Below are 25,030 nucleotides of genomic sequence, written 5' to 3'. Positions count from 1 at the left end.
CTTTTATGAAAAACACAACAATTACCCTGCTACTTTGAATAGTCACAAGCTGACAGAGGTAATGAAAAGGTGTCAGCAAGATAAAGATGCAGGGAGTGAATGGGGCTCAATTGGCTGGGCACAGAGAGGCCAGTGTATGTCTTTGTATCTGTCTGACTGTGTGTCCTTCTGTCTGTCAGTGTCAGCATGCCTCCTTTGCTATTGTCCACTTGTATGAAGACATGCAGAGTGGGAGGAGAGAGAAGATAAATGGAAATGCAAGCATTTGCAATGGCTGATCAGAATTAAATTGCTACTCTACATTATACATACATTATCTAATAATATCTTCACGCCTGAAGACAGCTACACAGCCAAAACATTGTTTTTCTGTGTGGAATTAACCTCTGCCTGTTAGATTGCGTAATGTTGATACAATGCATGCACATCATACTATTGATTTATTTTGTTAAGCGTATTGATTTCAATATGTACAGGTAGACGTGTGTGTGTTCAGTGGACATGTGTGTGCCTGTGTGTTCAGGACGTGGGTGTATTTGTGTGTACAGATAGACAGTGATGGTGTGTGTCTGTGTGTACAGGTGTTAGTGATGGTGTGTGTCCTAATTGCAGGCTGGGTGGAATACCTACTGGAGTGGTTGCTGTGGAAACCAGGTCCGTCGAGCTGTCAGTGCCAGCAGACCCTGCCAACCTGGACTCAGAGGCCAAGGTAGCTTTGCTGTGCAAACCTGAACCTACATACACAACCTTCCATACCTGGACTAGAGAGTGCATGCTCCTCCCTTGCATGGCATTGCACATCTCTCATTCATCCCGTTTCTTCATTGTCCAATTGACCTTTAAGTTGTGAATGGACCCTGCTGCTGAAGACCATTTTACTGGTTAATGAGTGTCCAGAGTTGGCGAGGCCAGGCTGCCTGGTCCCTGTCCTCTACACGCATACAAAACAGTGCTGAGGTGCAAAAGAGTGAACCCACCACTGATGCCGTCTTTCTGGCCCTCAGATCATCCAGCAGGCTGGCCAGGTCTGGTTCCCCGACTCGGCCTTCAAGACAGCCCAGGCCATCAAGGACCTGAACCGTGAAGGGCTGCCCCTCATGGTGTTCGCCAACTGGAGGGGCTTCTCTGGTGGCATGAAAGGTCAGTGCTCCCCCCCCCCCCCAGTCCCCAACCCCCTACCTCTCCTGCAGCATTGAACAGCCTGCATTGTCAGTGATCAATAGGGGTTTCTTCCAACTAGTATAGGCAATGTGCAGACATAACAGTCTAATCTAAAATTGGCTTCCGACACTGTGCTTAAAGTGCAGACTATATGTCACCTTGCCTTTCATAAAAAAAAACAGCTGAGGGAAGGATATGAATAAATTAAAGTTGGCCAGAAACGCTTGCAACAGTCCAATCGAGCTGAAACGCCGTTACAGGGGTTTACTGTAACTGAACTATGCATTTTAATAGTGGGCACATTAAAACTGGCATGCTGGTAGTTAAAAACAAACTTTTGGTCAACTTTCTTTAAGATAAAGGGGCTTACAGCAAAAACTAAACCAACATTTTCTAAAAATATCTTAAAAATCTTAAAACAAACTTAAAACATTTTTTAATACATATCTGAAGACAGGTGAAGTTTTATGTCTGTGGGTTTTAAATAAGGCTTTTGTTGTTCAGGGACAGGTTGCTGTTTATGACCTTCTTTACACAGCTAAAAAAAAAATCCCAGGTTTCATCCTGGCTTTGAAGGAGACTCAATTCTGACACATTACTGGCATGCCGTATTTCAAAATATTCCAGCGTTAGCGTATTTCCATTTTTTTCTAGATGCTCACGTGACAGAGAGAGTTTGAAGTGTGCGTCTGTTTGGAGACAGCGTGTCAGCTCGTAGTTTAATAGCTTTTTAAACGGAGACAGCTAGGTGTCAAACACACTGCTGTTTAATTAATTTTGTTTGTCCTGCTCTGCTTTTGATAGTCATGGGCTGCTGGGTATTCCTGTTGCCAGGAAAGAAACAAAAGAGAAGTTTGCACTGCAAAACCAGCACTCCAGCATATCTTTGAAAAAGGAAGGTCTTTAGCCATCAAGTAAAATTATGCTTTAGACCATATTTACCATATTGTATTTTGTTGCCTTAAATAAGGATATAAAGCATATTTTACCCTTAGAAAGAGTTCAAAGAATGACTACAAGACAGGTTAAAGGAGCTAAAGCTCTTCAGCCTGGAACAGAGAAAAGAGGAGACTTGATTTAAACATGTATACAGTATGTATATGTAAAGCCTATCCAGGGGTCTACTTCTCACTCAGAAGTGAAATTGGAACAGGGAGTCATATTGGAAAACAGAAAGGGAATTCCTTTAAGACAGAATAGGAGATGCTTCTTCAAAGGGCTTTCCTGCCTAGGTTGAGAACAAATTCTGGACTCCTTCAAAACCGAGGGGCAACATTTTAGATGTATGTAGATGCTAAAGTACCAAATGAGCCAAATGGGAGAACTGGGCTCCTCTCTGTACTTGAGTTTCTACAACAGAGTGCTGCTGTCCTTCTGTACTGTAGGTTTAACCAGAAAGCAGGGAGAGTAGTTGTCACAACCATATCTATTTGAGATCATATACTGAACCTGTTAATCCCACTAATACATTTAGGTACTGGTGTTTCACAGCATGCAAAGATTGAGCCTGTGCTCATTGCAAGGATGTAACAGTACATGCTTGCATGCAGGCTGACATACATGCACTTTGTATGTCAGCCTGTTCCCTTGCACAGTTGTACCCCTATTGCAGCCAGATGTGTGCTTGTGTTTTAGTGTTTTAGAGCATGGTTTGTGTCATGGGGAAGGGGTGGTCACCTCTCTCCTCACTCATCGGTGTCCCACAGCAGCTGCCACAGTGTTACGCTGTACAGTGCCCCAGTAATAACTGTAGATAACCTGAGCTGCTGGGGCTCAGAGACTGTAGCAGCACACCACCTTAGGTGTTGAAGCGTGCACTCCAATAAGAGCTGGCCATGCTCCAGTGGGGCTGGGCAGGAGACAGCACAGCTGACCAAGCAACAAGGTGGTGGGTGAGGTTGGTGATGGTGGGGGTGGGGAGGGGGGGGGGTCTCTGGACATTCCTTTTGACTTCTCCTTGTACAACCCAGCGCCTTTACAGCGCTGAAAAACGAGGAGGGCCACAAGTGCAGCTAATTTCTCAGCGTCACGCTTTTCAAAACAGGGAGGAAAAAAGCAAAGGCTAGTCAAGCATGGTCTGCGCGTGTTAAAGTCCCCACACAGCTGTGCAGAACCTCTTTCCCCATCATGGGTGTGGAGAATGAGTTAGCCATTAGCTCAGCGAATAAAAACAAAAGATGCTGTGTGGTGCGCAGATCACAGGAGAGGCAGCTATGGACTTCCTGTGAGCCATGGCCATCAGGTACCTGAGCTGATCAAAGACGCACGAGCCATAGGGTCATTCCGTCACGAAATGCGACACAGCGGACGTGCTGGGTGCTCTCAGCTCCGTCGGCTTCAGAGCAGGGAGGCTCTGGCCGTCCCAGGCACACGCAGAACAGCAAGGCCAGGAGTCGCGCGCTTCGAAAGGGGAGCAGGAAGCCGATTCACTTTGCTTTAACGCTACTTTGATTATTCACAGAAAATGCAGGCGGAAGGTGGTTGGGGGGGGGGGGGGGAGCAGGGTAAATAAATAAAAAATAAACAATTATAGCACCCCTCAGTGCACACACTGTTAGGAGCCAATCGCTGTGTCGGCCAAACGACTTGGAAATTGTGTGTAATGAGTAGGAAAAGATTAGAGGCAGCTCTTGCTAGGCTGAAAATTGACATTAGTAAAAGAAAACTCTTTACTAGCCGACCTAGGCGGTCTAATTTAAGCAGTAAAAAAAGAAAGGAAAAAATCGCAGAGTATGAAGGGAGCAGTGTCGGTCTAGCGTGCATCTCCCAGCACGTTTTTCAATCTTACTGCAAGGTTATTCAGCATAATGCAAAATTAAATTAGAAAAGTCTGGGAATATTGGGATGGAAGAGTCATTTTGGAGGTGGTTTATTTCGGTGAACCGGCAGTGACCCATGCTGCCGGGACCTCATGCGTGAAATTCAGTGGAAATTAACACCGGGGTCCCTGCCTGGCACAGCGCACCGCTGGGAATACAAAACCGAGAGCCGTGGCCTCTTGGCAGCGTCGGTGTGTATGGTGTAGCCGCGCGTGCCTGCCATTGACGTTTACCGATTTCTTTTCTTCCGAACCCACTCTTAAATGCTTGCCAGAAACGCAAAACAGAAAACCAGAATGGAAGACTCCTTCGGTCGATGGATTACTTTGATGTCTTGGGTATGAGTGGGCACCTCTTTCCCCTCTGAGAGAACCAACCCAGCCCCTGCTGGCCGAAACGCTCCACCCGGAGAAGCGAAATGTTCCTAAATTGCCGCTGACGCATCTCGGCGATGTTAGCCAAACCACGGTTAGCCAGGGAAAGATGAAAGCGTCGCAATGCAAGACTCCTTGCCAGTGTGTTTAGTATTATTCATTAGCTCATCAAACTATCTTACAAATATCTGCATTGAGCAGATCAGCCACCAGATTGGCACAGCATGCTTATTCCTCGGCCGTGTCAGAAAATTAAAAGCGACGTGGATGCAGGAGGGAAACTGTGAGACCTGTGAAGGTTTTCAACATTGCGGGTAAAAAAAAAAAACTACCTTCGGGTTGAATTTGATATTCGTGCGTTTCTGTAAGAACTGCAGCAGGGTGCTGGTGCCACAGCTCCGCAGGTGTGTGAAAAGGACTGAACTGCTGCAAAGGGAGTGTGTGTTTCATGGGAGGAAACCAAACAACAATAAACTACAGTCTCTGGAAAAGCAGCAAGTCTGCTCTGCATGTATGAAGAGAAAAAGGGGTAATGTGGACCAATAAAGCACCAAGGAGCGGGATAGAGGGCAGAATCTCACGTACGGTATACAGATGCAGACATCACGTTTTGGAAATCCTGGTTTGCTTAAGAAATTGAGAACATATTAAAGGTTAAAAATGAGAGAAGGCCTGTTTAATACTAGTTAGATGAGCCAAGGGTTCTATAACTAGGGCTATTTTAAAAGAAGGCAGAGTATCAGATTCAAACACAGGGCTGGGTAGCTTATTCCATGCTCTCACAACACTTCCTGATTGAAGAGAGGAGAGGAGATCTCACTAAGCAATAGAACATACAGTGACTAGGGAGTGGTGCAATGCTCTTCCTGCTTGTATCACAGAAGTTGAAAAGTTTTCTTTGTCGGTTGTGTCGGTTGTCAGTGGGGCTTTGTTGATGGTGACTCCAATCTGGTGAAGTCCAGAAGTGGTGCAGCCCAGTGTGAGTTTCAGTCAAATCCAGTCTTGCTCCGCTCTAGACCACTCTTAGACTCAGTTTAAGTCCAGCTCAAACACAGTCCAGTCGCATTCCAGTCAGACGGTCTCTGCTCCTCTCTTCACAGATATGTATGACCAGGTGCTGAAGTTTGGGGCCTACATTGTGGATGGCCTGCGGGAGTACCGTCAGCCCGTACTGGTCTACATCCCGCCCCAGGCGGAGCTGAGGGGTGGCTCCTGGGTAGTTATCGACCCCACCATCAACCCAAGGCACATGGAGATGTATGCCGACAAGGACAGCCGGTAAGAAACCCTCTTGGAACATTAGATTGGAACTTTTGCTACCTAGTCTATAATGCATTGAATGTTCCCCTGATTTCGTGATAGAAAGCTTGTAGTTATTTCAGGAATCTTGTTTTAGATCTTGAAAAAACAGATTGGGAGTACGCTTTGTAGAAGGAATTGCAGCAGTGCGGTCAATTACAGCTGCCCATGCTGACAGCGGTTGCATCCACAGACAACAGGTCAGATCAATTATAGTCATCAGACAGTAAGGCAGGGACAGATGAAATCAATAAACCCTCTGACAGTGTGGGTCACTGTAATTGCAGCTGGAATCCATCCAGATAGAGCAGTGGGGTGTAGGGGGTCTTGGAGCCTGCAGTCCATAACTTGGGATGTAATTCTTTGGATTAACCTGCCCGGCCTCCCTTCTCTCCTCTCTTCACTATAGTGGTGGGGTGTTGGAGCCAGAGGGCACGGTAGAGATTAAATTTCGGAAGAAGGACCTGGTGAAGACCATGAGACGAGTGGACCCAATCTACATGAGCTTGGCTGAGAGGCTGGGTGAGTGATGGGCCCGTAACAGACAACACCAGTCTGGTTCCAATTCACCACCTCATCTATCCCGCAACACTTAACTCCCCAGTGGCCTTTCACAACCCCTCTCAAATTCTCTTCTTCTCTCTGCCTCTCTCCTCCCAAGTATATCTCTGTAGGCTGGCCGTTCCACACATTTAGGATCTTCTCTCGGTTTCAAAGCTGATCTCTTCAGCTTACAGTCTCCCTCAAACTTCTCTCAGTTACACTGAGCTCTCTGTTGCTTCCTGATTCCAGCTCTGCGAGCTCCCAAGATTGTAACCAGCCATTCTTGTCCCATATATTGATGCTGAAGCACTAAAGGGGTTAAGCAGACGATTAAAAACAGCAGACACTGAGAAAGAAATTGTCTGTAAAATTTGTCATTTCCAAACCTGCTGTCAGTAAGACCTCATCACAGGGTAGATTGTGGGCTACAGGCAGTGTAGCGCATTTATTACAATTCCTGCCCATTTTCCTTTCACACACACACACCACCACCACCACCAAAAAAATGAGACTTTTACTTTTAAAAAACATCAAGAAACATCAGGAATCACGATAAAAAAGCATGTCTCAAGAGGCACTACCAAACAGACAGGAAAGCAGGAGTTGAACTGGTAAACCCCACTCTCATGCCAGAGAGAGATGATAATTGACCGTGAAAAAAAGCCAAGCCTTTTTCCTCCGTGTTTTTTTCCCAAAGTCGACCTCGATCCCAGAGCAATATAAATAACGATGAGGATGACGAAAACCAGCGAACATCAGTTCAGTGGACGACACTGCGGATTGCATAATTTAGCCGCCGCCTTTTCCCTCTTTTCTCTGTCCTCCACTCCCTCCTTCCATCCTCTCTCCCTTTCTCTTTCTGGGTAATTTAAAATTTGTCAAACTCGGGCGTCTTCTGGATCGCTGGCCTTTGATATTTTGCTCACTCCATTTGCCACAAACAAGCCGCGGGGCTCGGTTCCTGCTGACTGCTGCAGAAGTGGTGCGGCTCCATTTATCTTGTGCCGCAGACTGAATGCTTACTCATTACTGGGGCTCTCGCTGGGTTAACCCTCTCCTTGCCTTGGCCCTACCTGAGCCTGCACCTACCCCTCAGGCACCCAAGTACACACACACACCATGCCACCACCATCAGCACTGTGTTTTACTAGGCCTCTCAGGAACAAAATCCCCAGGATTACAAGCCCTGTGTGTGAGGCTGTCATCTCTGCCTGGAGCAGCCGTGGACACTGGGCTCCCTGGGTTTGAGTGGGACACCAGTCTACAGTATATCTCTCATTAACAAAGTCTCCAGTATTAAGCAACAGTCATACCGCTTGCATTGCAGGACTGCTTGACTGCTGCGGCATCAGTAGTGTTGCTCCTGTTGCCATTGGGATTATGGCTAACAGAAACAGTAAAAATAATAAGCAGCAATTTATAATAATTAGCACTTAATGAAGAAAGTGAACTTCTTTATCATGTCCATGGGGCTGGTTGTTTGTGTAGAGAGAATGGAACAGGAAGGTGATGTTTCTGTCCAGGTGTGATCAGGAGCAGTGTGCTGGCAAGTCGGTGTGTGTGTGCGTGCGCGCAGGCAGTGTGTGGCTCTGTGCTGTATTATCTCACCCGCGCTCCCGGCTGCGCTGAGCGGTTAACCCTTTCCAGCCTCCCCCCGGGGAAATGTGTCAATCTGAGAGACCACAGATCAATCAGCGGCTGATTATGCTTTTCATTCTCCTTCAATTGATTTTATTCGCGGCTGAAAATAGGCATCTGCTGTCAGCGGGGCGAGGCAGCCTGTGCGGGGCTCTGACGGATTGGTTTTGACAGAGATCAATCTCACAGCTGATGGGCAGGGAGGCCTGGGAGCAGAGAGCCAGCACTGCATTACAGCAAGAGCAGCCAGAGCCCTGATAATACACTTCGACAGGCTGTCTGATAGACACAGCTGCACACTGACCCACAGCTGCACAGATACACAACGCACTGACTCACGGCCACACACTGGTGTCCAACACAACACTGACACAACAAAATAATGTTTCACAGCAGCACATTGGCACATAACTACACATTTTTTGCACAACAGCACATATTTAGTGCAACAGTAAGGCAGCATTTTACAGCAGTACATTAGTTATGTTTCTGGTATTGTAATTGAAAGTTTGTGGGTTCAAATCCCAGGTGAATCACTGCTGTTGTGCCCTTGAGCAAGGTGCTTCACTTAGATTGCTTCAACAAAATACCCAGCTGTATAAATGGGTGCGAGTATAAATCATTTTGAATGAAATCCTCAGCCAAATAAATTAGTAGGGTCTACAGATACACACTCACTGACTTGCAACAACACACAAAAGGCAAAAATAACACTCTTACGCTTACAGGGCAGCCTAGCAAACACACTGAGGCACTGTCCAACTTCTTGAAGTAACACACCTGTTATTGCAAAACAAGATACTGTTTTTTTAAGTTGAGCAAAAAATATCCAGAACTGACAAAAGTGCAAAGTGATTTCACACCGGTGTAAAATATGTTATGATTGTTTTTTCTCATTTTATGCAAGATTAAACTTTTCCAGGAGAGGGAGAGGTATTATGCAAATGCTATTTATTTTAGCTAAGTGCAGCTCTAGATCAGCAGACACATGCATGCGAATGAAGGAGCTCCCAGGGAAAGTCTTCGCCTGTCCGCTGGTTCCTGTGTGCTGTGGTTCCGCCTCTCTCTATGGATCTTTACATCTGTCTCCGCTTTCTGGACCGTTCCACAATCGATCGTCTCCTCCTCGCTCCCCCACACAAACCAGGGGCTTTTCTTTTGCTGTTCCTGGTCTCCACCCTGAAGGAGCGAGAAATCTTTATAGCGGCTAGGATTCAAATCGAGTAGAAAACAGGCATTGATGTATTTGTTAATATCACCTTAATCGCTGGCTAGGCTGGCAGAAGGGATGGGGGGGACTTCTCTCACCCAGAGGGCGGTCATCACAGCTCAGCCTGGGCCTGACCCTGTCTGGGGTCAACTTGTTTGTGTCCATGTTTGTGCTCATGTACAGGATATTTGGATGTGTGTCAATGTAATGTATCCAGAAGGTACATGTCTCAGTAGGGCTCATTGCAGCATGCTGTCCATACAGAGTGTTAGACGTGGCAATTGTATTGGTCTGCAAGGATAGGAAGGCCTCCATCATGGTGGACAACCAGTGTGGGGGGGGCTGCCTGAAGGGTAATACTATACAGAAGCTTTCCTGAAATCCCCTTTACAGAGGGAGAGGCCTTTACACCAGTGATTTTACTCTGCGATGCGCCTGTCACATCACATGGGGACTCCACCCATATAAATCAGTCAAGAAAGTCACGTTGAAATAGGAACTGCAATGCTGTTCTTAACTGCAAGACATTCAATCGTACAGTGCTGCAGTCCTGGGTGAGAGAGTCTTAAAAATACCATAAATACCATCTCTAACAATGAGAATTCGATGTGCCAGTTTTTGAGGGTGCAGGGCGATGGGGGGGGTCGGGCTGAGGGCAAGTATGTGTCCTGGGTTTCCAGGATCCCAGGCCCCAGTTGGGAATAAAAACTGATCTTGGGGGCATTTGTGTAGGTATATAGGTATGGCGTGGCTGACGAGCGTCTCGTTTCCCCCCCCCCCAGGCACGCCGGAGCTCAGTGTGGTGGAGCGCAAGGACCTGGAGGCCAAGCTGAAGGAGCGAGAGGAGTTCCTGCTCCCCATCTACCACCAGGTGGCGGTGCAGTTCGCCGACCTCCATGACACCCCAGGGCGCATGCAGGAGAAGGGCGTCATCACTGTGAGTCCCAGTTGGAGGCAGGGGCAGGGGGGTGGGGGAGCACTACACCACAGAGAGCCGAGATGCTGTCTCCCTGGAAACACTGGATCAGCGGTCTCCGGGGGAACGGGGCCACAGCATTCTTTTGGAATTGTGCTCCTGGCTCCTACATCGGCACAGGAAAAGAGCGCATTATCGCCTGGAGAATTCAGTGCAGCACTTCTGAAGCCAAAAAGACTTAAGCCTTTTAATTATCTTTTGATAAACTGTTACATCACCTTAGCAAATAAGGTGCGAACCCCAGGGAACAAATCCAATCAAACTCCTCATTACCAAGGATATGGGGAAAAGGTTTGGAAGAAACGTTTTAGACAATTTTGAGATGATAATGTTAGGAAATCATTTTCATAACTCCCACCCCACCAAAGGAATGGGGAATTTGTCGTTATTGTGACTGCACAGACGATCGGGGCCCTGGGGTGCCTGGGAGAAAGATGAATCCGCTTGTATCTACAGTGGTGCCACAGAGCTGCAAACTTCAAATCATTTCTCCGATTAAAACTTTCTAGTCAATGGACTGGAAAGCGAGTGTTGTTGAGGGCTGGAAAAAAATGAAATGGTGTTTTTGCCAACCGAGAAATTCTTTAAACCTGTTTTGGAATCCCTGCACTCGGAAACGCTTGTTTGTGGGAGAGCTGCAGCAACATACAGAGCTGTCAGTTTGTCGGCACGACTGGGGCAGGAATTCTGTGCTTTGGAGAGGGTGAAAAGATATTGATCATGATTGATTCGCTGTAGGAGTAAGAGTGTGCCAGAGTGTGAGATTGGGGCTGCTGGAGTTTGGGGCTGCTGGAGTGGTACACTGTGGTAAGAGTGCACAGATGTGCAGCACTGTGAGATTGGGGCTGCTGGAGTATTATGCTGTGGTGAAGAGTGCACAGGTGTGCAGCACTGTGAGATTGGGGCTGCTGGAGTGGTACACTGTGGTGAAGAGTGCACAGGTGTGCAGCACTGTGAGATTGGGGCTGCTGGAGTGTTACACTGTGGTGAAGAGTGCACAGGTGTGCAGCACTGTGAGATTGGGGCTGCTGGAGTGTTACACTGTGGTGAAGAGTGCACAGGTGTGCAGCACTGTGAGATTGGGGCTGCTGGAGTGTTACACTGTGGTAAGAGTGCACAGGTGTGCAACACTGTGAGATTGGGGCTGCTGGAGTGTTACACTGTGGTAATAGTGCACAGGTGTGCAGAACTGTGAGATTGGGGCTGCTGGAGTGGTACACTGTGGTGAAGAGTGCACAGGTGTGCAGCACTGTGAGATTGGGGCTGCTGGAGTGGTACACTGTGGTGAAGAGTGCACAGGTGTGCAGCACTGTGAGATTGGGGCTGCTGGAGTGGTACACTGTGGTGAAGAGTGCGCAAGTGTGCAGCACTGTGAGATTGGGGCTGCTGGAGTATTATGCTGTGGTGAAGAGTGCACAGATGTGCAGCACTGTGAGATTGGGGCTGCTGGAGTGTTACACTGTGGTAAGAGTGCACAGATGTGCAGCACTGTGAGATTGGGGCTGCTGGAGTATTATGCTGTGGTGAAGAGTGCACAGGTGTGCAGCACTGTGAGTTTGGGGCTGCTGGAGTGTAACACTGTGGTGAAGAGTGCACAGGTGTGCAGCACTGTGAGATTGGGGCTGCTGGAGTGTTACACTGTGGTGAAGAGTGCACAGGTGTGCAGCACTGTGAGTTTGGGGCTGCTGGAGTGGTACACTGGTAAGAGTGCACAGATGTGCAGCACTGTGAGATTGGGGCTGCTGGAGTATTATGCTGTGGTGAAGAGTGCACAGGTGTGCAGCACTGTGAGATTGGGGCTGCTGAAGTGTTACACTGTGGTGAAGAGTGCACAGGTGTGCAGCACTGTGAGATTGGGGCTGCTGGAGTGTTACACTGTGGTGAAGAGTGCACAGGTGTGCAGCACTGTGAGTTTGGGGCTGCTGGAGTGGTACACTGTGGTGAAGAGTGCACAGGTGTGCAGCACTGTCAGATTGGGGCTGCTGGAGTGGTACACTGTGACGGTAGGACTGTGCTCCAGTATGCCTGCTGCCTTGAGTCTGTGCCCGCTGGGAGCCTCTCTCCACAGGCCTGCTCTTGGCAGTGCCAGGGGCTGGAGCTGTGGGGAGCCGTCACAGCCAGCTCGGTGTGTAAATACCCACGCTCTCTTCCTCCCTGCCGGATTCGCCGGCGCTACAGCAGCAGGGGAGTGTCATTAATCACATTGGAAATGAATTTCCAGCCCTGCACGGAGAGCAAGCTGGAGCACGTGCGGAGGGTGCCTGCTCCGTGCCACAGAAACCCTCTGCCTGGGAAAGCAAGTCCGCCCGGGGAGTGCAGAGACACGTCTGTGTCACGTCCCAGTTTGCCTCCGCTGGACTCCGGTCTGCGGCGGAGCTGACAGGAATGGCGTACTCCTACAGGAAGACCAGTGCGGCAGCCCCACTCATTGCCGATCATATGGGGAAGCGCTGCAGCCAGACCTGGGGTGCTCCCCCTGGCTCGGTGACACTGTGAAGCTGGCTTTCAAACAGGCCGTTATTCTTAATGGCTGTAGTGCACAACTGCTAAAAATGAACAGGGGCCTGCTCCATGCTGTGTTTAACTCCACTCCGCTGAAGCAACTCACCTTCTAGCAAAGGCTGTAATGGCCGGGATGATTGCCAAGGGGGAAATCGAACTCTGACATGCCTCGTGGCTCCTGTGTGTTTCAGGACATCCTGGAGTGGCGCACCTCCCGGCAGTTCTTCTACTGGCGCCTGCGCCGCCTGCTGCTGGAGGACACGGTGAAGAGGAAGATCCAGGCGGCCAACAGCGAGCTGACAGACGGCCAGATCCAGGCCATGCTGCGACGCTGGTTCGTGGAGGCCGAGGGCGCCGTCAAGGTGAGCTCTCCCGACCCCCTGCCCCGCACACGCCCCCCCCCCATCCTGCTGTCTCCGACACTGCCGCAGCTCTTCTGTAAAGGTGCAAAGCCTGGTGTTGGACATCATCTCGTTGCATTGTTGTAGGCTTGTTTGCCATCTTGGGGTGAGGAAGAATTTTGAACAAACCAGGCACCTTGTTTGCGTTTTATTTACAGCCTGTGGCAGAAGCGCATAATGAGGCATCTGTTCTGGTGCAAACATGCGGTGCTGTAAGCTGGACCGGCCTGTCAGGCTTTGTGCCTGCTGGAGGTGCCTCCTCCTAAAGCCCAAAGGCGCGACTCAATCAGAGACAGTTGCCTTCCACCAGTCCTTCCTTATGCATCGAGGACAATGATCTCCAGTCTGCTCCTTCAGCCAGGGCAGCTTCAGCGAGACGCACTGCTGTGCACGGTAAAGTGCACTCCTGGCAGGCACGTGTAGCTGTAAACACAGTATTTAATACAGGCCCTGTAGGGTTGTGCTTCGCCATGTCGTAAATGGAAAAGAAAATGCGTCCGTAAAGAATTAGCTGTGCAGCTTTACAGCTACAAAATATTTCCCTATAAAAGCAACCATCTATGAAAGCAATTCCAAGTCTATTTTTGCTACACTGTCCAGCAGAGAGCATGTGCTGTGCCCAGGCCAAGCCCAGATGGCTGTACTGTGCTTAGTATTCAGGCCGCCTCTCTGTGCCAGCGCTCGCACCAGCTACTGCTAACAGCCCTGCAGCCCTGAGCCAGGCAGTGACACCTCTGCCCACTAAATACTGTTGGCAACACTGTGCCACCCCCTCCCTTCCAGCATGCCTGCGCCACACAGTGGAGGATGTGGCTGAAGTTGCATTTTTTTAATCGAAAAGGATGAGCGCTCCACACTTCCCACACCTGGAGTGCCTACTGTGCGCCGCGGCATGCTGTACCCCTCCCTGTCCTGCCTGCAGAACAGCCTCGTGTCATCCCCGGAGAGGGGTGTGCGGTGGATTCCAGCGTGGCTGTCATGCAAAGCTCCTTACTTTTAAGGGATTCTCGCTGGGGGAGCTGTGCATCACAGGCAAGTCGGCAAACGGCACTGAAGTAATAGAGGTGCAAATGCAGACAGAGATGATAGAAGTGTCCCTAACACTCAAGACTCTGCTTCGAAAGGGAGTCGCGATAGAAAAGAGAGGAAAAAAAAGGCCCTGGAGTGATGCCAAGTTCCCAAGGTAGTGTACAAGTATCTTTAGAAGCCGGCGTCTTGTTAGCTAATACATTACACCAATCAAGGCGAGTTATCTTAAGCTACAATTAATCTGCACCCTGGCACGCGCTGATAGGACAGCAACATGCTGTTTCTTAATTAAAAGCAAACGGATTAAAAATGATTAATAACGGTATTAAATATTCTCATGGACTACAAGCATGGGGAATCTGGCTTTCTTATGCAGGCTTAAAACGAAGAAGTCATTAACGTTCTTGCAATCTTCATAAGCCAGAGCTGTACTTTGTTTGGGATCAGAAGTTGCTTATTTCATGAATATGCATTTCGCTATCAAGTTTTGTCAAAAAGGCATCAGTGGGGCATTTGGTAGTTGTGAAACTTGTTGACTTTTCATTTATACATTTATTTCCTAGTCCCTTTATTCTAGTGGCTAAGATATTAACCTGTTCATGGGTAAGTACAGAGGAAGAATTTGCAAAAAGGAAGGAATTTTACTTGAACATTATACAGTGTGAAATATGAATGATACATACACAGCTGTATGAATGCATGTGTATATAAATATTTGTGCTTAAGCAAAGGTGCATCCTCTCATGGAAATGAAACAAAAACAGCTACATGTTCATGCAGCGTTCTTCTGCTTTTTATTCTTCAGTTTTCCATTCTTTATTCAATAACACAATTGTATGGAGATCTACTGCAATATTAACTTTGTTTTAAGGTAACATTTAATCCTGATCAGTGATTTGTAGGGCAAAAAGGCTTTGTTTTATGGCTGTGTAGAAAGGAACAGATGACAATGACCTGATGGGTAAATGTGATGGATCGGCGACGACAGCATTTCATGTATCCACGACCTTGAGCTGTTGTGATCAGGTTTCTGTTCAGTGTGACTGCTACAGATTGCTAAAGGAAAAGCTCACTGTATATGGTCTCATTCTACAAACTAAGCCATAATTAATAATAGACAATGTTGACACATTAGTAGAAATCATTGCTGGAGCCTGTGCCTAAATTGCTGATGTTCCTAACATATTATAACGTCTGTTTATTCCATTGGGAAGACCCGTAGGAAGATACAGCTCAGAACATGGGTATTTTGCTGAAGCGCCACCATGCTTAATGAGACTAGCTATCTTGGTCACAGACTGTAACTCTAAAGGCTGTAATGACATGAGAAATTATACACGGAAACTGTGGTCCATCAGTGCTTTTCTAAGTAGCAAACTGGATTTCCTGAGAGATCCCCCATCCCAGTACTGGTCAGGCCCAGCCTTGCTGACCTCCTGCGCTCTGACCACGTCAGGCTGCAAGGTGGCAGCTCTGCTGTTAGTTGTAAAGCCAGTCAGGTCAATGACTAAGGATGCAAATGAAGCTGACTGTTTGTCAGACGCAATACATAAAATCAGCCAAGGCTGGAGGGCTCAGTTTTCGGAAAGGTGAAACTTTGTTCTGCAGGGGCTCAGCAGCTTGAGCAACAGAGGGAAGGGGTGTGCTGGCATGTTCTGGGTGTTTGGTTAAGCTCTCCATGCATGCTGCCCTCTTGATTGCAAGAAAGAACTGGCACATTAAGAACAAGGTTATTTTATTGTCTTGTCTGTAAAGGAGGCATTTTTTTGTTAAAATAAAATACGAAAGCAGGTACCAGACGCTCAGGAAAAAATTCTGTTTGGAAACCAATTACCGGAGCACTTTTCAAATTGATTTCACTTGTACCGGCAGCACTCGGCAGCCTGGTCTAGCCCTCCAAGGACAGGGAGATAAAAGATACCCCCCTCCCCCCGGTGTGGGACAGTGAAACAAAACTGAAATTTTCAAAGAAAGGTGCAGCGGAGACAGATCAGTATCCAAAAAAATACCTTTTTTAACGCAAGTTATTTGTATGACGGTGTAAATGGTGAATTGTGGGATTGTAGAAATAAAAATCAGGCATGTGCTCAGGATTTTGCATAACAGCGTAGTGTTCATGCCCATCCTGCTATTAATTGCTTTGTGCTCTCAGAAAGCTTCTGTGCTGTTTCTACATGATCAATCCAACAGTCCCCTCAAAGCGGAGACAAAGGACTTAGATGAAAGGTGTACAGCTAACTCCTGTTTTCCATCTAAGAACACCATAAAAGAGAATTGTATTAAGCCATTGATAACTAATTTGCAGCACAGCTGTGTGACATGACAGATACAGTATTAAATTAAGCTACACAGATACCTCTTTTCACAAATTGGGTTAACAACACCAGGAAACTGTAACGTGTTGCGTCTATGGCAGGGTCTGACATTGAAAGTCTCACTCTCAACTCCTGGGGCGAAGGGGTTTACATTACGAGCTGGTGCAGGTGACACTGACTGTCTCTCTCTGGCCAGGCCTACCTGTGGGACAGCAACGAGGACGTGGTGGAGTGGCTGGAAAGACAGCTGAAGGAGGAGGAAGGGGCACGCTCCATCATTGACGAAAACATCAAGTACATCCGCCGGGACCACATCCTCAAGCAGATCCGCAGGTGAGCTGGCACCCCACCCCACCGCACGCACACTCCTGCACAAGCCCAGTCGCAGCCCATGCTGAAGACCGAAGGCTTTATGTCTTTGCAAGACTCCACCAATGGAAGAGCTGTAGAATACCTGCAGCAGAGGGACGCCCCAGGGCTGCAGACTAAGGCTCTAGCATCCTCTCATCTAGGTGAAAATGACGGGGATGAAGATGGGGTGAAGGGCTAGTGTCCCATTCTTACAGCAGTAAAGTTAATGTTCTGCTTCTCCATCTCGAGGTACCAGGCCAGACCAGGCCACCAGTCGTCTTGTGCTTAAAGTGTTCTAAAAACACTTAAAAATGTACCTGTCACACCATCATCATCCCCCTTTCACACACAGCACAACACATTTTAAAGTACTTCGGGGGCATGAGGGAAAACACAAAATAAAACACCCATGCTGAAGTATTACATAAAATTAAATGGAAAATATTGAATATATAAATCCTGCTACAGAAAAAATAGTTGCATACAAAGTAATTTACACTTTAAGGTGGGAGAGGGGTTGTGTTGTAGTATAAGGAAAAACAAAGGTTCACATAAAAGATTTAGTTCTAGATGTGGAAGCGTGTGTAAGAAAGGTTCCAAAAAAGAGGATGTCATTCAACGCATTTGTCTGTGAGTAATTTACCACTCAAAGAGCCTCCTCCTAATGTTTTTTTTGACAGATCCTAGCAACCTGCTTCAGCAACACAGCTGGGCAGTTTGCTCCAAGTCCCTGCAATCCTTGAAATAAAATGTAATACCCATATGCACCTATGCAATATTTATACTGTAGTAATAACACTAACAGTACTTATTGTTGCATTCATTGCTCCATGTTGTCTGCTTGCCAGCATGATGCTTGGGTGACCCTTGACCTTCTCTCTCGTCTGTTTCTCCCAGCCTGGTGCAGGCCAACCCTGAGGTGGCGATGGACTCCATCGTGCACATGACCCAGCACATCTCGCCCACGCAGCGCGCAGAGGTGGTGCGGATACTGTCCACCATGGAGGCGCCGCCCTCCTCCTAGAGCACGCCCCCCTGCACCCCACCCTCTGCCCCGACAGGCGTGCGCCAGCCTTCAGGACTCCAGAACGCAAGTACCAACCCTCCCCCCCCCCCAAAAAACCCCACCAACCAACACTGCTAACCACAGGGCAGGAGGGAGTGGCAGAGATCTTTGTGCGTTTCTGCACTCCGGCAGCGCCATCACTGTTCTGACGACAGCCTCCTTGTACCCAGTGAATGCAGAGGCTCGACTGACGCCCTGCAAAGAAGACGCACAGATCGGCTCTGCAACCAGAATACAGCGTCTGTTATCTCCATCTTCAAACACTCATACTCAATTAGGATTAATACAGGCCAGTGCAACGCTTGTGAAGGTTCAGGGCCAGATTAGTTTGTGTCCTGAAGGAAGAGAGTGATTTTTTTAATAGTTTATCGAGGATTTTCTAAAACAAAAGGTTTGTCCAGTGTGCAAGGTTTAAAGTGTTAGTAATTGTACAAAAGAGGGGTGGTGTTGTCTCTACACCTCCCCCCCCCACCGCTCTACAACCTCCTGCAAAAAAAAAGGACTGGAAGGAAAATCCCATTTTTTAAAAAAAGGCTTTGTGTGTTTGAGTGTACATCAGTAACCGGACCCAATTGCTTCTGTTGAACGCAAATGGAAAGATTAAAACACCTTTAAAAGAGCACTTAATTTGCGATCAAAGGCAGCAGGTGTAAACAGGATGTGTGCTGTGCGGTCGGGCCTGCGGGGAGGGGGGTGATATCAAAGCTGGAGGGGCACAGGCTGCTCCCGCTCAAGGGTCCCCGCTATTCAGAGCCGAGCGCTTTCACAGGGGCCCCGGGGGTCAGCCGCGGCCTGGCCGCACATGAGAGCGCGACTGGCGGCGCCCGGGTGAGACTGCGGGCCCCAGGGCACACGAACACGCCCCCTCCAGCACAGCCCAGGTGTATATAGAGTTATAAACAAGCTGAGAGAATATCTTTTACCAATATCCTGGCATTTTGTTTTGATAATACGTTTTGTTAAAATGCTTCAGTTTTTTTAATATCTTTTAATGCAGAAGTTGCCAAATGCAAATATCATAACATCTTTCCCTCCTTTGTTTCAGTCTTGAGAAGACTGAGGGATAGTGGTGGTATATTAACAGGCTAATGCCCCACCTCTAAAAAGTGGGTAACCTATTTATAGTGGTTGTTATATTTATGTATGCAAATACAATTAGAAAAGGAATCGCTCATGTCACTGTTTTAAAGTACCAAATCTAAAAAAAAAAAAATGTAAGTAAAAATGGAGCAAGCTAAATGAAAAGCTGTGAGCGAATGAAACTGATCATCTGCATGACAGAAATTTCTAAAGCAGGATTTCTTTTGATGGGACCCAGACAGGCCTTTGATAAAAGGTGTTGCACATTTAATGCGGCTTCCATTATTCTTTTAGGACCAATCCTGTATACAAAAAAAAAATCACACCGACTAGCCCCTTTAACTCTACACTTGAATAATAAATTAAAACCATGTACTGTATGTATTCAGATAACCTAACCCTTTATCAAACCAAGGTAATTTACTTTCAGCTTAATTTTTTTTTACATTTGCTTGCACTCTTAAAAATATAAAGAAGCAAGGGATTGTTAATGATTGAAGCCGTTAAAAATACACCTGAATTTTGTGATGAAGGGGACAGATATCCTCTGAACATAATTCTACTGAGCATGAAGCCTGTTCAGCTTGAACACGGGCAGATGTGAGCACACCGTCCCACAGTGGCAGGGTTTCTGCCAGCTTGCTATAGCATGTCTGACATTATCCAGATGTGCAGCTCAAACAGACAGATGTGGGTGGGGGGGGGGGCATCACTAGAGCAGTGGCCACAGTGTACAAAACACCTTTTCACCTTCTATGGATCTATCAGTTATAAAGGCGAGTTAGGAGAGGTCAGTGTTACGGGATAGGCGCTGTACTTTTGGATAATGCAGGTGTCAGAAAATTACAGGTCAACAATGCCTATTTGTTTGTTGTTGTTGTTTTTTTTGCCTATCTGAAGGCGAAAAAAGGTTGTGTGATGTAATTGTCTAGCTATCAGTCCTGGTAGTTGTATACTAAGAGGTAGCTGGCCAGGAAAAGGGGCTCCTGCAGCCATTCAGTTACCTCAGTGTTGTTTTAATAAAGTGCAGTACCCGAATGTAATGTCTGCTCTCGTTATTGAATTACAACATGCAGTGATTGAAGGATCACGGAGGATTATGTTGGTACTACTTAAAGCAAATCAACAGCCTTTTACTTTCCCTATCTTTTATATAATCGTTTTCAGAAAACAGAAAGAAACTTCCATTGTGTTGGCTGCTAATGCTGTAGGCTTTGGGATGCAAAAACAATTACAAATTTTAATTTCTTCAAGCAACAACCTCATAACCAAAAAAATGCCTATCCTGTATTATAACGGTATACAAAAATATATATACTTTAGAAAATGCAATGATATCTTTAAATAGCATTTCTAATCCTGTCAGCATGCAATGGAACTGCACACCAACGTGTGTACAATACACAGAAACGCTGAATAAAAATTATTTATCAAACAACAGAGGGGAAAAAAAGCATTTCCCCGATTATCTTAAAACTTAAGTCCTCAATATTAGAGTCTAATGCTTGATGCTTTTTTACCAGCCGATGATCAAAGTGGTATTTTCGTAAATTTCAAGCTTTTTAACTTCAACAGTCTTAAGAGGGATGAGGAAGATCAAATTAAAAAAAAAAAGAAATCTTTGTAGTCTCTTTCCTTTGTTTTTGTCTTCCACTTTCAGACTGGGCCCAAAGATAGGTCAGCTCTATTACCAGTACGCCAGCCCACAAATATTTAAAACAAATTGAATTGCACACCCAATACCCATCACAATTACGGCAGGCACAATAACTAAATTAGCAATTCAACACAATAATTGGAAATGCGGCTTGCTCTATCCCAACGGCCTCCCCCGAGGCCCTGGCTGATCTATGGAGGCACGTCAGACTCACTAATTCCGCAGCTAATTAGAGACGCGCTGGAAAATGAAGTTGTTTGTCTCAAAATAGAATTTTCCGAGTGTTGTGAAGAACAGAAGCACAAGTCGAGCCGAGACTGGGGACAGACAAAAAAATAAAAACAAGAGACCGAATCCCGTTGTCCTGCTCACTGAGCCTTTTTTTCCCTATAATAACAAAAACAACAATAACAATAAAAGCCAACCAACAAAAAAAAACAAACGGAAAAGCCACTTTTCTCCGAAGACAAAAACGCGGAATCTGTTTCTTTGTCGCGGACACAAATCGATTTGGGCTTTGTGGCCGCCGCCGCTGCGTGTGGCTGCACTGGCGGGGGGGGGGGTCTCGCGGGGTCTCTGTGGAGAGGGACTGGACAGTGGTGGGGTGGCAGCGGTCTGGCGGATGTTTCTGGGGGGAGGGGGGAGGACGTTGGCGGCGTGGGAGAGCCCAAGGGAGAAACCCAGGGGACATCAGCTGCTGCTGCTTGAGGACCTGCTTGTCCACGAGCAGCCACACGTCACGGTCTTTAGAGCTCCCAAACACCTCTCGTCTGCGCAATACAGAAGTGTGCATAGCTTAACATTGTTTCAAAGAACGCGAGACCTTGACGAGACCTTGAATAAGATCAAACTTTACAAGAATCTCTGCCAGTTAACTTCTAAACTCCGGAGAGGTGTGCCAGCCAGGAAGATGAAAACAAACGTCTTTCAGGGACAATCCCTACAAGCCCGGGTCCTGTATCATGTTCCTGACTGCTTCAACACAGACCCAGTCTCCCCTTGCCAGTTCAAGAGTTTGAGAATTCAAGAGTTTTGCCCTTTCTTTTATATAGCACTGTCTCAAGGTAAGTACCATCGGCTTTCACGTCGACGTCGGCTCTCCTTCCCAAAGCCACCTGGATCAGGATCGGGAATGGTGCTCTGCGCATCCCTCAGTACGTCTGCGTCCTGCCTGCCCCTCCATCTTGGCCCTCCTTACTGCTGCAGGGCGCCGGCCGCTGGGGAGACCTTCCCGAACAGCGAGCGGTATAGCTCCGTCCTGCACACAGAACACAAGACCGACATCAGACCCGACAGACTTCACTCGAGTGACAAGAGGCTTAAATTGAAAGGTCAAAGGCCGAGATAAATCATTACTGTCATTGTAGTTGGACCTGCAGCTCCTTCAAGACCCATTAGTACAGGCTTACTCAACCCTTCTCTCTTCAAGGCGCACTTAAGCATGAGTCACAACAGTCAGGGCACGCACTGGTCTCACTCAGCAAGTACTCCTGCTCCTTAGATACCTACTCCTTGTCCCAGCTGTGAGCGCCGTGCAGACCACTGGTTTAGAATCACTGCATGGGGCATTAGTGCTGTTTCCCCAGTCAAAGGGGGAGTTCAAAGGGGAAACTAGCATCGCTGGCATCGCACTGAATATTGGACAGATGACCAGTATGGCTTAGCTGAAGCTTACATACTAAGCACTAGAGCAATAGCATGCCATTCAAGTCTGGTCATTAACAGTAAATCATTTTCTTGAAAATAAAAGTGTCAACTGAGCTATCTGCAGTAAAACCAGAAATAATCGGGGCCGCGGCACAGAGATGCCAGATGTTTAGGTCATGCATTATCGACAGTCTTTGAAATATTCAGAGATGCATCATAGTCTACAGACATGACGCAGAGACAGAATACCACCGGTCTAAAGTGTCTAAGCTTGCGAACCTGACACAGGTTGTATGAAGAGTGCATAATGGTTAAACGCATTTGGGGTTTTTCACCTGAACAGCACCTGCAGGGCCAATACGATCCAAGTGCTGACTTACAACCATTAGCAGCTCTGGTATTGCTGCAGTTTTTACAGCAGGTGCCCAGAAAATCCAGCTGTCAATCATTACCTTAGATATGATCCTCAGGAGCAGAACTACATGGGTCAGGTATGTCAAGCATGTCCCAGAGATCTCCTTAAATGAAACACAAACTGGGCGCAAGAGGAGACACTGTTCTGAACAACGTGCTCAAGGAAAAACTCGGGTCTTGGATCGGCTACCTGCCGCACAGACAGGGGACAAAAAAATAAATAAATAAAAAGATGTGCTAACGCATTTGCATTTGGCTTTGAGTGCAAAGAAAATAAGACAAACGCCCTAAAAATATCTCTGCGGCTGACAATTAAAAATCTCTCCTGAAGATGCATCTGCAAATCCACCTCTTAGGAGAAGCATAGTGTGCACGCAGCACGCAGAGCCGCTCCCCCGACACACTGGGCCGCTGCAAGCTGCCCTTCCCAGTGCAGCCCTTCACAACTGCGGACACCAGATTGAATATTTTAATAGGATGTATGAGAGCACATCAGTGGGAGCAAAAGGATTCAATCAGGCAGCCTGCGCGGGGTATAATTTCAGTTTCATATGTTTTCCGGACTTGACAGTACTTGAAAAACAATGACAGTGACCCAGTTGCAGGATTCCAATTAGTATTAGATATGCAACAGTTGAGATTAGAATGCCAAGTTTCTTTATAGCAGTCCAGCTCTGATTACTAGTTTGGCACAAGTGTCAGGCCATGATAAAGAACAGGGAAATAGGGGAGACGGATAAGGAATCAGAGGCTGCAGCTGCATATCATTTCAGAGAGGGAATATTTATTTCTAAATACCTCTCCTCTTCTGTCTGCAAGGTATTTTTAATCAGAAGAAATTTGACATGCCGAGTGAAGGGGCTAGCTGGCTGTTGAAGAGTCAGACAGAGCAGAGGGGCTCAGTGTCCATCTTTGCCAGTACAGTCGTCGGACGGACACAGGACAGCAATGCCCTGGGCTCACTGATGGGCCTCTACCACTGCATTAGAGCTGGTTTCACACTGGAAGCACCACAAAATATGGGTTAAATTAAAGCAATCAAGCCGCCAAAAAGAAAATAACTGCCATAATGTTTAACTGAATGTATCATTGATAAAATGTTACATATAAACATACAGGCATTAATTACTGCACATCATATACCGTCTCCAGCAGCTGAGAAAGCACAATGACCTACACTGAGGTGCTGGGACCTTGGCTTTTACAGCCCATTGCTCTGCCCCAGACAGACAGAAAGAGGCATGAACAGAGGTCTGGGACATTTCCCCCAAGTTTGCTCGGGCGTTTCCGAAACATGACACAGGAGCAGCCGGGGCCAGGGCTGACCTCTCAAATCGGCAGACTTCCTTAACATAAGACAGCCTGTCACATACACACAACCCCTAGCCCTCCTTGTAAAGGGGCAAGAGCAATGTCCTAGAAGCATCAATGTGGCTGTAGCTGCAGGATGTTCTGTATATGCCACTCACTGTGAAGGGGGGGGGGGCTCAGCCCATCTGCACGGCAGACTCCAGAAAAGCTCAAGCACATGCTGCCCGTCTCAGCCTTGTGGCGGGCATGGCGATAGTGGCTGGTGGGCATGCTAACCCTGGGTAGCGCTGGGCTCTTTGTTCTCTGCCGCGTGAGGGGGACAGCACACCACGGGGGAGGTGAAAAGGTCAACACCCGCAGTCTCTCCCAGTTTTGTTTTTTTTCCGGCTGAGCTTCAGTGGAATTGTGGGCAGAATAATTTCTATCTCCAGGTTTCAATTATGATCTTCCAGCACCTGCAGCATGGAGCCAGCAGACGTGCACAGCCCAGGCCAAAATAAAATGATAAGGGCTTATTAGAATAGGGGAGCAGGTTTTTTTTTTTTTACCAGAAGAGGATTTCAGTTTATACATATTTATAAATCTGGGACTGTGTGTCCATCAAGTCACAGCATCCTGCTGAAGAGTGTCTCTATCTCCCATTTGCTTCCTCCTGCGACCACTCGTACTTTCAGATAAAATGGATTTTTTTTTTTTTACATATTCGTTCCAGGTTGTGTTAACCATGTGCTCACTGGGGACAAGAGAGTGGTACCCCCTCAGGATCAGCAGAGCACCCCACACTCTTGCAGCAAAGGCTGTGTGGGGGTGCACAATCCTACCGCCCACCCAGGGTCAGAGCCTGTGTCTTGACGTAACCTGCAGGACAGGGCAAAGCACTGCTCCAGCTTTCAGCTCTCATTCAAAAAAACATCCTTACAATTTCCGTCTCTTTTCATGCACAGATAAGGAAGACACTAGCACAATCAATTTCCGTGTGCTGTAATGCAGGACAGTGCACAGTATCTGATTGCAGTCGGAGCTGCTGAGGCCCCGCGCTGGAGCTGTGACCAGCAAGGGGCTTGGTGGGGCTAATTAATAATTACAGCTGTGTACCGGGAAGGGGCTCAGATCCTGCAAGAGGCACGGAGCTCATCAATCCCGCAGGTTTAACCTTGTCTCCCCGTGATCCGCAGCGGGGGGGGGGGGAGCAGCCTCTCGCGCGACGGGCTCCGCCGGAAACCAGGCTCGAGCCAGC

General features: G+C 47.4%; 2 protein-coding genes across 4 annotated transcripts in view; one reads left to right on the top strand and one right to left on the bottom strand.

The window, feature by feature from the left end:
* acaca (acetyl-CoA carboxylase alpha) overlaps positions 1-18,898 on the top strand; it is a 79,550-nt gene extending 60,652 nt beyond the window's left edge. For all 3 annotated transcript variants that reach the window (XM_088906652.1, XM_088906651.1, XM_088906650.1), the window contains exons 48-55: positions 613-709; positions 1,005-1,140; positions 5,455-5,632; positions 6,063-6,175; positions 9,827-9,981; positions 12,714-12,884; positions 16,464-16,600; positions 17,516-18,898. In XM_088906652.1, coding sequence (XP_088762778.1) covers positions 613-709; positions 1,005-1,140; positions 5,455-5,632; positions 6,063-6,175; positions 9,827-9,981; positions 12,714-12,884; positions 16,464-16,600; positions 17,516-17,642 — 1,114 coding nt within the window. In that variant the 3' untranslated portion in view covers positions 17,643-18,898. The remainder of the gene's footprint in view (positions 1-612; positions 710-1,004; positions 1,141-5,454; positions 5,633-6,062; positions 6,176-9,826; positions 9,982-12,713; positions 12,885-16,463; positions 16,601-17,515) is intronic.
* A 1,873-nt stretch (positions 18,899-20,771) lies between these two features.
* aatf (apoptosis antagonizing transcription factor) overlaps positions 20,772-25,030 on the bottom strand; it is a 36,817-nt gene continuing 32,558 nt past the window's right edge. Inside the window, exon 12 of the mRNA XM_088906658.1 lies at positions 20,772-21,679. Coding sequence (XP_088762784.1) covers positions 21,616-21,679 — 64 coding nt within the window. The 3' untranslated portion in view covers positions 20,772-21,615. The remainder of the gene's footprint in view (positions 21,680-25,030) is intronic.

The sequence above is a fragment of the Atractosteus spatula genome, chromosome 27 (assembly GCF_055471065.1).
Source record: "Atractosteus spatula isolate fAtrSpa1 chromosome 27, fAtrSpa1.hap1, whole genome shotgun sequence".
Lineage (NCBI taxonomy): Eukaryota > Metazoa > Chordata > Actinopteri > Semionotiformes > Lepisosteidae > Atractosteus > Atractosteus spatula.
Note: the sequence above shows the minus strand (reverse complement) of the source record. Positions and strands in the feature narration are given on the sequence as shown.